This window comes from Aedes albopictus, chromosome 2, assembly GCF_035046485.1.
Source record: "Aedes albopictus strain Foshan chromosome 2, AalbF5, whole genome shotgun sequence".
In the NCBI taxonomy this organism is placed as follows: Eukaryota; Metazoa; Arthropoda; class Insecta; order Diptera; family Culicidae; genus Aedes; species Aedes albopictus.
This window is the reverse complement of record NC_085137.1, coordinates 284,928,024-284,943,260: the sequence shown is the minus strand read 5'-3', so window position 1 is coordinate 284,943,260 and position 15,237 is coordinate 284,928,024. Positions and strand designations below refer to the sequence as shown.

Here is a 15,237-nt window from a genome sequence, read left to right as displayed (position 1 = left end):
ATTAAGCACCACCGGGCAATCTGTACGTTATAACTTTTTTCACAAGTGTCGGATCACTTTGCGTTCTTCGGCAAAGTTTTTCGGCATATTCTAGGCTATACTTCAACGTCATTAGTTACATCGTTTTAGACGAAAAAAAAAATTAATTATGAGAAAAATGCAAAAAAGCACGTATTCCCATACTAAATTCCATACAAATTTCAATCGCAATGCGGAATACGGGGAAGCAACCAACCGCTCCGAAATTTTGCACAGTTGTTTTGGACGCTAAAAGGAATCGAAAAATATTTGTTCCGAAAAATGGACTTTGTTGACCCAGTCTAAATATTTATATCTGTTAAGAAATAAATCTAGTTTACTTAAAAAAATACTAATTTCTACTTCATTCATATATTTTCAGCAACATCGACATTCGAATCCGCCAGGCTGAGTTGGAATACGCTTTGGGGCGAGAAGAACTACAGCTACTGTCACTAGTAGAAGAAGCTAGAGCACTTCAGGCTAGGTTAGATAAATCGAAACCAGAATCGAATTCTCTCTACGGAATGCTTCAATCGGGGATTAATTTAACGCTGCATGCCGTGAAAGCTACGCCAGGCCGGTGGAATGCCAGTATGAAAACAGACTTTCCCGGTTTCTGGATCGATTGGGCTTTAGAAGGGGAAGGCCTCAACCGTGGCGATCGAATCATTGAAGTGAATGGTAAGATTGTCCCCGGTAGGACACGAGAAGAGTTGCAGAAACTGATGAGCACGTCTGGAAAATGTGAGATGGTTATTTTGAGGAAAAAATCTTTACCGTTTTCGCAACAGCAATTGCAGCAATCACAAGCTGATAATGTTCGACTGAAACATCGAATATCGTACTTAGAAGATCAGGTCAAAGAGTTACTTGCATCAAGAGACAATAACACCGATAGTGGAAGCTCTCAAGCCAGTATCATTAACGGGAATGGAGGAGCACATGTTACATCGATTAGCATCACCTCACCACCTTCAACGCCCCCCGATAACAAGCCACAAATCTACCAAAGAGGTTCGTTTGTTACAACAATCATAGACGGAAAACCCTCAAAAACTCCTCCAAACAGCGAAAGTCCAAAGACACATCACGGTCATGTAACTACGACAACTATTATAAAAGAATGTGATAAAATCAATGGAGAACTAACAAGTGGAAATGTGCTTAAACACAACCTCAGGAATTCCATGTCTTCTTCGAAAATTTCGATCAACAGCGATATGAGCAACAGCACAATACAATATTATCAAAAGAAAGAGCGTGACAAACGAGAACGCGAAGCACGGCGGTTAGAGCGTGAAAGGTATATGCAACAATATGGATCCAAATTACAAAGGAGTGTGAACGATTTGGATGGTGATCCGGATCGACGACATCTTCATTACCATAGATCTCATGCACGAAGCGTTGAATATCTCAACGGAGGAGCATCTGACAGGCGAAAATTAACTCTTCCTAGCGAGTCCAGCTCACGGCGAGAAATGAGAAGCGTCAAAAGTCTCGATTTTGAGAGCGACAACAATGAACAATACGCCTCCGAACCATCTGGTCCAATGAGAATAATGAGACCAGCCCCACCAAAGAAACCTCTTCGGCTGTCTCTGCAGCGAGCACAAAGCCTCCAAACCGTGGAAGGGATCATGATTGACCCTAATGGTGACAAAAAACGCGGTATGAAACGGTCTCATCGCAGTGGAAAGAGCTCAGATGTATCCTCACAGTATATCGAGAACAGTGTTCCTCTTCAAACCGCTTCCCTTGGTCGACAAAAGTATATTTGAAATGTTTGCCATCGAAATTTACAACTTACGTACTGAAAGCAATTTTCTTAGGGTGTGTTTGTTAGCACGCTAGAAAGCTTTTCGATAATGTATATTTTGATAATATTTAAAATACAAGGAATAGCATCATCGATATTGTGTATTGATCATCAATCCGAACTCCACAGATTATTGAGCCTGCGCTACAACACTAATCAATTCTTTATTTTATACAGTTTCATACTAGTCAAGTCTTATCTATACATACACAGTAATTTAGAGCATGTTACAATTAGCTCGGTACTTCTATATTTTCCTTGCCGTTATCAATGCCGGCCTGTAACACATATGTAATGTTTTTATTTTTATTTTTATTTCTATGTATTTTAACTTATACTAATTCTAAACTCCATGTAATCGTTAAAGCAGCCATGTCAGCGTTCTAATAAATCCTGCAGGAATTCATGATTATCTGGATTATACATTGAATCTTTAGTAGAATGGGTGGAACAAGACTTATACATTTTAAACATTATCGATGTAAGTGACGTGTATGAATAAAATAATGTCACTCCTGGTTCTCAGGTTCCAGGATTTTCCTCGTATATCATGGCCCATTTGTCTATGTAATCGTGCACAGCTTTTTCCTTTTTCTTACTCTCCTAACATATACGAGAAAAAGAATGATGGAAAAGGGACAATTGCGCCATCTTTCATCGTGTTCCTTCTCCTGCTTATCTAGAATGAGGGAGAAGAAAACAAAATCTGCGCACGCTAGTGTGCTTGAGCACCTTTCCTCGCTCTCTGGGACAAAACAAATTTCTACACTCTACAGCTAATGAGCGATTGTCTACGTTGAGTCTTTTTTCTACATTTTTTTAATTTACCCTTAATCTCAAATTTTTTTTTTCCGAGAACGTACATATTTTTTTTTGTTTTTACACAATTTAAAATGGGTTTCTATGGTAAACCGGGGTCAAATTGATCATCGGGTCAATATTAAATAGAAGCGTTCCTTTAGATAGGGCCTACTTTGAATAGATCCATTGAAAATGTCGTTTAGTATCTGATCCCAGCAGCACGGTACTTGTAAGTAAACTATTTGAAAAATACATAATCTAAAGAAAAGTCGACTGATAAATTCCGGCCTGGAGATCAACTTGATCTCGGCTTACGATACTGTACAATCAGTTTTGTTAATAAGTACTAACTTAATTCGAATGAATGCAATCAGTGTTGAAACCTTTTTTCCGCCGTCTAGTGCTTATCTTTTGACAGATACGCGTATTTAGACTATACCACTCGTAATCTTCCTCAGTGTCAGATACCCATTGAGAAAAACTACAAGGGTTAGTCGAAATAAAGTTATCTGGCAAAGATAAAGTATTAAAGTGTGGAATTTAAAGATACAACACGGAATTTAAAGATACAACGAATTTCTTACAAGATACTGCTATATTTTGTAAAAAATATTGAAATGGCCAAATATGAAAACTTTATATCTGGGGTGAAGTTAATCAACCAATGATTTTACATTTTAAGATTGGAAAATGAATGAAAAAACTGAATTTGATGAAGCCGAATCTACATACATAACTTTTTTTAATTCTTACAACTGGTTTAATTTGTATGTTACAAATAAAATAATGTTACAGAATGAGCCACATTAAACCCCTAAGAGCTATGTCTAATAAACCCAAAATGAATAAATAAAAATTAGTGATTACCTGAAGTACAATGTGTGAATGGGACGCGATTTTTTGAAAAACATTTTTTTCACCGAGTTTTAATACACATTCAATAAAATCGATATGTTTATGAAAAATCTGTCACAATTGGCATAAGAACCTTCACAATTCTTCGAAAATATTCATACAATCGATTTATGTCAAAAGTTCTTCCATTGAAACAGAATTGTAGCGTCCTCAGCGGTTGAAGGACGTGGACTCCAACTTCCTCCCGCTGATCAACCAGATTTACAGTACAGGCTATTGGCTCAATATTCGCGATAAAACGTATTCTAAAGAAAACCAAGTAAAATTGTTTGCCAAATATATTCCTTTAATGAAAATGACACGAAAATGGATAAGACTGAAATGGTTTTCGTTCTGATTGTGTGAAACGAGCTACAAATTGTGTAATAAGTTCCAAATAACAGTGTTAATACTTTTAAGATTATAACAATACTGAACGCTATGTCGATATTGCATCGTAACATTCATTCGTTACTGTTACCGTCTTTGTTGCTGAGTAAAATACATATATGTATTATTCATTACATTTTTCCCACTAGGTAACATGGGCTAAACTACGGATTCTTGCCAGGGGGTGCACTACGAATAAATATTCATTAGTTCATCCATCCATCATTCATCGCCCCATATCTTACAACAATGTATTCAAATTCTAGGGGGTGCCTGGCACCCCCAGTAGTTTTGCCTATGTTAGGTAACTGAAAGGCTCATTATTTACTGTCAACTGAAATCACAATGATAGTGATAATCTCGGATTTAAATTTAGTGACGTTGATCGAATCATAGAAGATTATCTTTGAAATTTAGGAGCTGATTTCACTCAGTGTAGAACTCTAGCACCACCTGGTGTGTTTTTTTTTTTGCTTAAACCGACAGCCCTGGTGGTCAAGGCAGGAACTGCATTGGTTTGAGACTTAGCTGTTGTAGCTGAATTCAGCATTCAATGAAAAGGCTTTTGCTTAATACATCGTTGCAATGGCTTGATTGAAGGGGAATCAGTTTCTGTTTCTCACGTTAGAGGAACTGCGGCCAATACGCCCATAGGGGGTGAGAGGCGTCACCCTTGTATTAGATAAACCACGCAACTTGGAACACTTTTTGCAACTGCAATATATAACATAAGCATCAAAATGCTACCTAACATTTAAATTTTCATATTTTTACCTAGGCATCACTAAAAATTGATTTTGGTTACTTTTAATGAAATTCTGGTTTGGTTTGACAAACTTTTGTATTGTTTAACATTTTAAAAAATCAACATTTCCTCGCTATCACCATAAATCGTATAGTTTACTTACATTATTTGTGGTTCATGCGGGAAAGGTATAAACTTTGATCCCACAAAGCTTCTACCTGGGTTCAAATTTCTGCAGCAAGTGTGGGGTAAAATGCCCAACCTTACATAATTGCAAAATAAGCGTTTAGCATGGCGTTTAGGTTCGAATGTTGGCATATTTTATGCAAAATACAAGTTGGAACCATAAAATAACTGTATATAATTTTAAATCCTTATCACCAAACGAGATGTTTTGTAAGTTATCCAAAGTAGAGTTTAAATAAGGAATTTGAAAAGGAAAATAAAGTGAATGGGAACTTAATGGGAAGTTTAATTTTGAAATAATTTTCAAATTCACCGATAAATCAAAGCCAATCGTCAATCGCCAAGATGCATGAAGCAGCCGAAGTTCTATCATTAATTTAGAAAGGCGCTGTTCACAAACTACGCAGACTGGTTGTTGACTTTGTCAGCCCCTCCAGCCTCTCGTAGACTTTTGTTCATACAAATTTTCGAAAATTTGTTTGGACCATAGGCTTTGTCTGGAATTTTTCTCCACCCTAAGAGGCTAGATGAACTGCGGCCATAACGCCCATAGGGGAACGTTCATAAATTACGTAACATTTTTAGCTGTGTTTTCATTCCATTCTACCCCCACGTCGCATATTTCCCCATACCTAATACATGACTCGTCACACAATCCCAGACTTCCTCCTCGCCCCTAAAATGCCACGTCAATTATGGACGCTCCTTAGGGGGCAAGATGCACCACCCATGTTTTATTGAAACCACTTTTTTACACTTTTTTTTCAACTGGAATCGTTAAAACAAGAATAAAAACTCTTCTTGACATTTGAGTTTACATACTTTTACCAGAAAAATTGTACAAAAACTCCAAAAAATGCTTTTTGTAACTTTTGATATAATTTTGGGCTGTCAAATATTTGCACTTTTTTACAGATTTTAAATGAAATTTCTTCTCGCTGTCCTCACAAATTGTTTTGCACACTTCCATTATTTGTGTTCCAGGGGAAAAAAGTATCGAATTTGACCCTTATAAATTGTTTACATGGGTCCAAACTTATGCGGCATGTGTGGGGTAAAACGTCACGCCCACCTCTAGTTGATTACATTAAAATAGCAATTTGAATCCAAATTTTGGCATAAATCATGTAGAACACAAATTGGAACCAAATTGTAAATAAGTTCACTCATCACATATCCTTGGGTCATTTGGTCGTAAGTATTGATAAATCAGCTCACTATTCAATTTAAATAGAATTGATCCATAATTACAGGTGGTACATAATGTAGTGACTGTATACCATTCACGAGAAATTAAACTTGACAATAAACCGCGCACTCAAGTATATAGCATAGCATAGCATAGCATGAATACTTGCACAAATCTTGGATGGAGTTGCAAAGTTGAATATATCCATTGACATTGCTGATGTCGCTACTATCCACAATGTCATAGATTCACTCAGCTCAACACACCTGGCCAAGTCCTTGCAAGCATTTATAAATCCCTTCATCAACTTAGAAAGAGCCCAGAACTGAAGCAGCTTTCAATAGATGAAAGGAAGCTGAAAATAGCGAATTTTCAACTTATATGCAGTTATATATACTGAAGTAGAATTATTTATAAATAAATAATATTGGAAAGATCTCACCAATTGTTGTGTGGTTTTTGTGGTTCAATGCCGATCATCTAATTGTCTTGATTAATGTTCTTCTCTGCAAAGAACAACACAATACTCACCGCGCACGCAAATATAGGGGAAATTACCTATTCTCGACCGTTTTGTTCTCTTCGTCTTAGGGGTTTTTTTTTTGAAACCAATTGAACTAAGAGTTGGTCTCAAATCCTTCCCAACTAAGCTGAATTATTTGGCCAAGTTTCAGGCAATTTGGCTAACAAAAACCCCCCATGACGAAGAGAACAAACCTGCCGATAATACCCATTGTCACCCTATGTGCTCAATTTGGCATCCTGGCGTTAGCTGTAGCTAATGGCGCGTTTCACCCTGCATTAAAACTAAAATGCTGAAAATCAAACTATTCAAATATGAATTTGTGAGTAGTAAAACATTCTTCCGTTTGGAAGAAAACATGTTGGTACATCATATTTGTGTCAAAAAAGCTTATATTATGAAGTGTTTCGTGGTTAAAATTGGACACTTCCGCAACGTGGGCGTCTTACCCCCAGTTACCCTTACAGGTTTGTTGCAGTTCATTTATTTTGGCTATCTTATGAAATGAATTGACAAATTATGTGCTGGATGCTTACTTACAGGAGTATTCTTTGGGCCAAATGGTATTTGCTTGTAAATAATTTATCTGTTAAACAAGAAATATGAGTGCTGGGAATGTGATTTATTGTTTTTTTTGTGCTTTCCATGGCTTTCTTAACATTGTGAGGTGTATACCAAGCTTGTCCTTTATTATATGGTGCATACCCGCCTTATCCTTGCTACCTGTCAGGCCAGACAGACAAGTTGATTATGTTTGCAACACAACTCAGTGGTTGGCGCCAGTTCGGTGGAAACACTCGGCCGGAGCAAACATCAGTTCCAACGGTGGAGTCGCAAGCGGGTAAGAGTTTCAAGGTTCCCCGTTGGGTGATTCCTTCTATGAGTTATTGGGTATTTACATTGGCGATCCTGCCAGGAGCATTTTTGACCAGCTGCTGGTCATAAACAAATCAGAAGAAATAGGAGGAATCACTCACCGTGGGAAATCACAACAAAAAGTTTTTTTTTTGGTGAGGTGCGTAATGAAAACCACCAGTTAGCAAGTATGTAATGAAGACTGCTTGCGGGAAGTGTGTATGACAACCGCTTTCCAGAGACGTGTAATGAAAACCGTCTCAGAGTAGTAAAGAAAACTACTCCATGAAGTGTGTAAAGAAGACCACTTCAGAGATGAGTAAGGAAAACCATCTCAATTGAAAATTAAGCTTTCAAAATAACTGAGCAGTAACGGAAACTGCTGGAGCCCGTTGTGAAAGCTCGGTCGGTAGAACGTAAACACAGGGCAGGTAATGAAAACCATCCTGAATGGCAAGATAGCAGCTGCATTTGTGCCGGTAGAGGCCGGTAATCGTAGGAGCAGTGACTGATATTCGAAATGATGATGATCACAGTGATCGAAGTGATGATGACCACAGACAAACAGATGTGTGATGTAAATCACAGACAAACAGATGATGTGATGTTGATCACAGGCAATCAGATAATGTGATGTTGATCACAGACAAACAGATGATGATGAGATCACAGACAAACAGATAATGTGATGGTGATCACAGACAAACAGATGATGATGATGATCACAAAAAAAAACAGATGATGCTTAAAATTGTTATTATATGAGCTTTAATGATTACTGTAGATCTGAGCTGACGGCATGACTTCTGAAAATTTATTGAATAAACGAGGGTGTCCGATGAGTATGAAACTCTAAACATACATTTGTGCATGATATTGAACTGTATGTGATAGCTTGATAAGCCTATAGATGTGAAGACCTATATGTAACATCCAGAGCTGTCAGAAAAAGGTTAAACAGTATATTTGATAGTTCAAACAGCGGCGTCATGGTCGCGATTTTTTTTCCGCATTCAAGTTCGCAGATTGTGAACAATCCTCGGTACTCACGTAATTTATGTTTAGTCCCTGTCCCTATCTGAGCTGTCAGATCGGTGTAACACGCTTAATATAATTTACACAAAAGGCAGTTTTCACGGGAAAAAATACACGGTAATGAATATTTATTGGGTACCGGACTGGACACAGAAAATTTAATGGTTTTCTTTGGTACATCGAGGTCTTGAAATTAGTCTATGGTTCAAATATTAATAGGATTTGATATCAGCGCCGCATGCAGAATTTTTGGCCATCTGGTGCTCATAGTGGTGCGGTCATATTTTGGAAACTTCATGAGAAAGAAGAAGACAAACGCGTTTCACAGATTTACCTTGCAAGGCACAATATTCATTCAAGAAAGTTGCCCAAAGTGCAACTCGGTAGAAGTCGTACAATATTCATGCACTGTTATTGACGTCGCCTCCATCAAATCGGAGTTCGCCAGATGGACTGGCGAAGCGAAATTTTCAGCGATCTGAATGTCATTCCTCATCCGACCCGACATGTATCCCAGATGTCTTCTTTTTATGCCCGATGTCTCTGTGTAGATTTCTGCTGGGATCTAATTTAGCGGCGGGTGGTGGTAAACGTGTATTAGTAAGTAGTGTAAGCATCTCACCCTAGTTGGTCTAGATTCAATCTTAGTCGACACCATTGGTATTTCCGAGACAAATATATCGGATAACGCCTTCGTTCGGTTAGGAAAAAAGCCGTAGGTCCTGGCCCATGTGTTGATGGGTTCGAGATGTAGGGTGCCAGGTGTATGTAGATGTCTCCCTGACCGTCCGTGTTTAGGGTTAGTGCTAGAAATAGGACGTTAAACTACAACTGCTGCCAATCGGTGTCGGCAGGCCAGAAATAAGAAGAAGCCCGACATCGCGTCGTGCCGACGATCACGGTTTTATGCTGCCAGGAAATCCGTAAGTGCAAGCGGTGCAAGCGCATCAAAATCTGCGAGAGTGAGCATGTGGTTTTGGTGGTTGAGGCGAAACCTTACTCTAGTCTCTGTTAATCGATCGAGTAATGAATGCTCGTAAAGATTACACTAGGTAACAGCATTTTTTGAACTCGGTCAGTAGATGATAATTTTTAATGTTGAATCATGCTCTGAGTTGGAAAACGTGAAGGAAAAAAAATACAGTAGAGTGGATTTTTTTTGATTTCCATACAAGGCTGTCGATTTGAATTCGTACATTTTTGCATAGAGACGAAAAGATCACAACTTGTTCCAGATGAAAGTGCCTACGTTAATATAACACTGAAAATGTTTTTTTTTGCTTCCACTCGATATGCTTCCTATACATAAAAAAAGATAGTTGCAACCATGGTTTGAATGTTTCGGATTTGAAGTAAGTTAGGGGAAATAGGATGCAACCTTGGATGCAACTGTTTTATTAGATGGATGAGTAAGAAGGTTGATGGAAAGGATAATCGATGCTGCAAAGAGCAAAGACGATGCTATTTGAAAGATATTGAAAAAGTATTATCTGTATTTGCAGAATAATGGAACAATAAAATGCGTTTTCTGAATCCAGTACAACACATTGAGATGTTTAGAACAATCATAAATAACTTAGAACAATTCTGTGTATCGCAATAGGGTCCTAAAATTAAAGACGAAATCTCGCTTATATTGAATAATGCGATCAAGCATGGTATTCTAATCGGATTTGTACTTTACTCGAACTTGAAAAACAAAGGAATAATGAGAAAATTTGAAATAAGTAAAATGGTAAATAGTTCTACTTTGACACTTGAGGTCAACCTTGTGTGACGGAGCTCGACATTTTTCGCACTGGGAATTCAAAAATGTTCTATCTGACATACACGGTGAAAAAAAATCACTCAAAGTATGTGTTGTGAGCTAGGGACGAGACAAAAGACTAAAAAAATGAAAATTATATATTTTCAACTACGGTTAATAAAAACGTCAAAAAATAAGTAAATATGTACTCTTGTACCATATATTGTGGTTTAAAACAAGAATCCAGATAGGACTTTAGGAGCCTATTCGAAGAAATATCTTCAGAACATCAGATTTTATAGCGTTGTTTACTTTGACAACGGCGTCATGTATCGTTATTTTTGATGGTGTTTTTAACAAAGCTGGAAAACTGAGTAAAGATTTACCGAGAAAACCACATTTTAGTGTAGAATGCTTTTTTTTTAGAGAAGAAGGAGAATGTGAGGTGTATACCAAGCTTGTCCTTTATTATATGGTGCATACCCGCCTTATCCTTGCTACCTGTCAGGCCAGACAGACAAGTTGATTATGTTTGCAACACAACTCAGTGGTTGGCGCCAGTTCGGTGGAAACACTCGGCCGGAGCAAACATCAGTTCCAACGGTGGAGTCGCAAGCGGGTAAGAGTTTCAAGGTTCCCCGTTGGGTGATTCCTTCTATGAGTTATTGGGTATTTACAAACATTTTCCAGTTTTATTTATTTATTTATTTATTATTGCACATTTCATCCGAAAGTGGTGTCTTAATCTGAGTTCTATCACTTTCAGTGAAAATTTCCATCCGCAAACACACTAGAGGTGGCTTATATGTAGGTGGCTGGAATACGTGATTTTATAGATTAAACTGCATTCATCAACTCAGGCGTTTTAACCACTGCTACCCCATTGGATTTTTTCTATTTTTCCGCAACATTGGCTTGCGCAAAACTGCTAATCAAAAATAGGGTATGACTGCCATAAGTAATCTTACGCTCCCAAATTCATCCTTTTCGAAAACAAGCGATTACGGCACCGATTGATTTCGTTTTTATTTTGTATTCACGCGTGCTCACTTCTGACAAATATTTATATAGGGTATATGGATCATTCCTTGGCCTAATTTGCAAACCGCCTTGACAATTGTGACCATAACTCATGAATTAATAGCACTAGAAATAATATGTTGACCCTATTACGCACTCAAGGCAATGCATGTTTCACCAATTAAAAGTAAACGAACGTAAATATTCAAGAATTTACTTAACTAAGTTGAAAAGATTGGATGTGATGGTATGCAACGTTGGTCTATGGTACATAAATTGGCCTATTAGTAGATACAACGTTGGCCTATTGCTTTCCATGCACTAGAACCACTTATTATCTCATTTTTTCAATATTTCTGCTGAGGTATTATCTCTGTTTGTTCACCAATCATGCTTTCAAATTACATTTTCGGAGTCAAATTTTCAAAAAACTATAAATAAATCACTTAAACTAAAGTTCTTTCTTTTTTAGTAACGAATACAATGCAACCCGATTATTGTGTTATATTTTTACAGTCACCGCACACAAAATCTATCTTTCTGTTCGTTCTTTCTGGTTCTTACGCAAGCAATGTTGTTGGCGTCACTTTATCGGTGTTTTTGACGTCACTTTACTGATGGGCCAAGATTTGGGTAGGGTCTGGGACCATTTGGGCAGGAGCACCTATTTTGGGCACTTGCTGCTATAACTCAGTAAATTTTGAACCGATTGACTTGATTTTTGAAAAACGATTAGCAAGGCGCAGTATCTAGCTCTGTTCAAAAATTGAAGTCAATCGGTTTGCAATTGACTGAGTTATAGCAGCAAGTGCCCAAAATAGGTGCTCCTGCCCAAATGGTCCCAGACCCTACATAGTGAAAAAAATGTCCTCAATATTCGGCCCACATGTAATTTGTAAAATAGTTATTATTCGTTAAAAAGAAACATACAAATTCAAAATAGCATCTTTGACCGTCGCATCAAATGTTCGGTTATTGAAAAGGCAATTCGAAATATTCCAGAATCATGCCATTTATGATCATGTGTATAGACTACCCACTAAGCCGAAGAATCAAGGCGTCTACAAAAGCTAAACAAACTGACATTTTCATACAATTTTAATACTCCAAAGGGCTAAAATTGAAACGAAATGTTACAGGTGTTTGGCGCAAAGCTTTTCCGATATCCAGTTCGGCGTGTTTGTTTGAGTTTTTGGTTAACGTTAAGATAGGCCGAACGAGGGGACTATGCCAACGAAGCATCCCGATACCCTATAAGAAATAAGAAACAAAACAAACAGCGCAGAGCTTCAACCTTTTGTTTTTCTTAGGATGAAAATGGGAACCTCCTCTCTTCCTCTTCTCCTCTTCTTGGCGTAACGTTCTCACTGGGACAAAGCCTGCTTCTCAGCTTAGTGTTCTATGAGCACTTCCACAGTTATTAACTGAGAGTTTCCTCTGCCAATGACCATTTTGCATGTGTATATCGTGTGGCAGGCACGAAGATACTCTATGCCCAAGGAAGTCAAGGAAATTTCCTTTACGAAAAGATCCTGGACCGACCGGGAATCGAACCCGTTACCCTCAGCATGGTCATGCTGAATACCCGTGCGTTTACCGCCTCGGCTATATGGGCCCGAAAATGGGAACCACATGCTTAATAAGTTAACCTATGCCACCAATACCCTGCATCCGGTGCTCTATCATGTAGGTTACGCACTGGATTCTTCAGCGGACACGGTTACATTCTTCGACGTGATGTTGTTGAGCCGACACTATCTGTGACTGCGTTTGCATATGCAATGGAACTGCAACTGCAAAACTGCAAATGATGATTCATATTTGAATACGTACGAGAATATTGATCCTGATCGAAGTCATGTGATAGAATGCATGACAATAATGTTGCAAGTTCTCTCGCAGATGACAACAAAAACACACAATGGGATGCTAATGCCGATTATACGTGCTAAATAGTTGATCAATCATATTTGTAGCTTTATTCTTCTAAGATTTCAAGCAGTCTTCATCTCAATATTGTCTTCAATCACAGCAGCGGTTTTCAGATCGTGCACCGCGGTGCACTTGGTGCACCACGAAGCCATGACAAGTGCACCGCAACACTTCAGAAAAGTGCATGTTTAAGTTTAAATTTCATTACCTATTTCATGAAATATAATTCGATTTAATTAGAACAACTGAACTATTGTAAGGTACTCCACGGGATTGAGAGTAATATTTCCATTATTCCAGCCGGCGAGTTAACCTTGAATCCAGCAAAAACCGTCTCAGATATTCGCGAAGAATAATGAACAAGTCTGCCAAAACTTTCCTAATAAATATAATATTTTTTCCAAGAACTCGTAATGGATGTTCACAAGTACTTACCCTTTTAAAGGCATCTTCAATGTATCTTCAATGAATGCGCTAAAAAAAACTCAGAAAAAATCTTACTAATATTTCTGTGGCTTTGCTTAATATCCGAGAAGGAATCTATCACTGATCTCGAAATCAGGTGAACACACAACTCCTTCCGAATTGACAAGAGTGCCTGGTAGGAATTTATCAAAAATATTGTCAGTATATGCCAAAGTTCTGAAAATAAAGCTGCCAAGTGTCTTGCTAGAAATTTTTCAAAAATCCAGTAAAAGTCTTGGAAAAACGTCTATTACAAATTTTCTGGTGGCGATTTCCTAACCTCAAACCTACCTGTCCAACGAACGTAAATTCTTAAATTTTGTCATCAAATTATCTCGTAGTTTGTAGAAAATAACGAGAATTGTCTTTTCTGTCCATTTTCAATTTGATTCAGACCCTGAATTCTCCGCAAATCCCAGGTTTAGAGTCGTTGAAGAGGGAAAAAGAGATGTTGCGAGACGCTACTTCTAGAAATAATTCAGTAGTCTTGGAAGGACTTCACCGAAGTTCTTAAAAAAACACCACTAATTCGGCTCAAGTTCATTCAGTGTTTATAAAGATCTTGTCTGAAAGTTTCCAGAAACATTCTGAGCAAGAAATATTCTAAGTCGAATAACAGTGACACTCAACTATGCTCCGATAAGTGATGAAAAGAACGTAAGACAGTATCATGTCATAATTGGTGGAGGAAAACTAATGACGAGTGTATGCACCTTGGAATTGCTATGAAAAATTCGACAGCTTTTTTGACGAATTTGTATTTTTTTTAAATAATGAACATGTGCACCGCGGAGTGATTTATTTCCAAAAAGTGCACCGTGAGCCGAAAAGTCTGAAAACCCCTGAATCACAGGAAACATAAACATTAGACCACGTGACAAACTGGTAGGCCTTGCAACGGACTTTGCTCTCGAATGCTCTCCAACGGCCAGCAACCACTCGGCTCAGGTTGAACGGTTCAATTTTCTTGCTGGCACAAAAAAATGTTTCTGCTTACTCACGTCACATTCATAACCTGTGTGATAGAAATCCGAACGGGTTGTCGCGTTCCTTTCATTCGTGTTATACATATCTAGTTGATGACCTTTAATAGATAGAATCACCTTTTTGCATCACTTCTACAAGTTGAGGTCATTACCATTTCCGTATCGACCCCATACTGAGCGTCAGGCAATCCTGAGCAAAAAATATATAGCGCTTTACTTCTGCGAGGGGGAGTGTGCGGTGCCAATCAATGCCGGGATCTAATTATACAACATTCAATGCTCCGTAGGCTAGCGGAGGCACGAAATTGCGTTATCAGTGAAAAGCATCAAGTTACGACCGAAGAAAATGTAGACGGCTTGACTCGATGGGAAAAAATTCTAGGCATTCTATCGTAAACAAAAGATGAAACGGTCATTCAGCTACATATAATCGCTTTCGGCAATCATTCCGACAGCGAGTCATTAAACTCTCTACATCCGATGTATGTCAACGAAATAGCTGACTTTTTGTGTCAAAGAGCTTTAACTCTTTGAAGTGATGCTGACTGGAGCTTCAAGGTCGATGATTGACCTTTATGTAGGTGCTGTTCCACAACACAAGTTACTGAATGAACTACGGTGAAATGAGA

At 38.1% G+C, this 15,237-nt stretch overlaps 1 protein-coding gene across 1 annotated transcript in view; it reads left to right on the top strand.

Moving 5' to 3' along the window:
- Nucleotides 1-1,935, top strand: part of LOC109418463 (uncharacterized) — a 55,165-nt gene extending 53,230 nt beyond the window's left edge. The window contains 1 exon segment of the mRNA XM_062851982.1: nucleotides 401-1,935. Coding sequence (XP_062707966.1) covers nucleotides 401-1,802 — 1,402 coding nt within the window. The 3' untranslated portion in view covers nucleotides 1,803-1,935.
- Nucleotides 1,936-15,237: the final 13,302 nt, after the last annotated feature.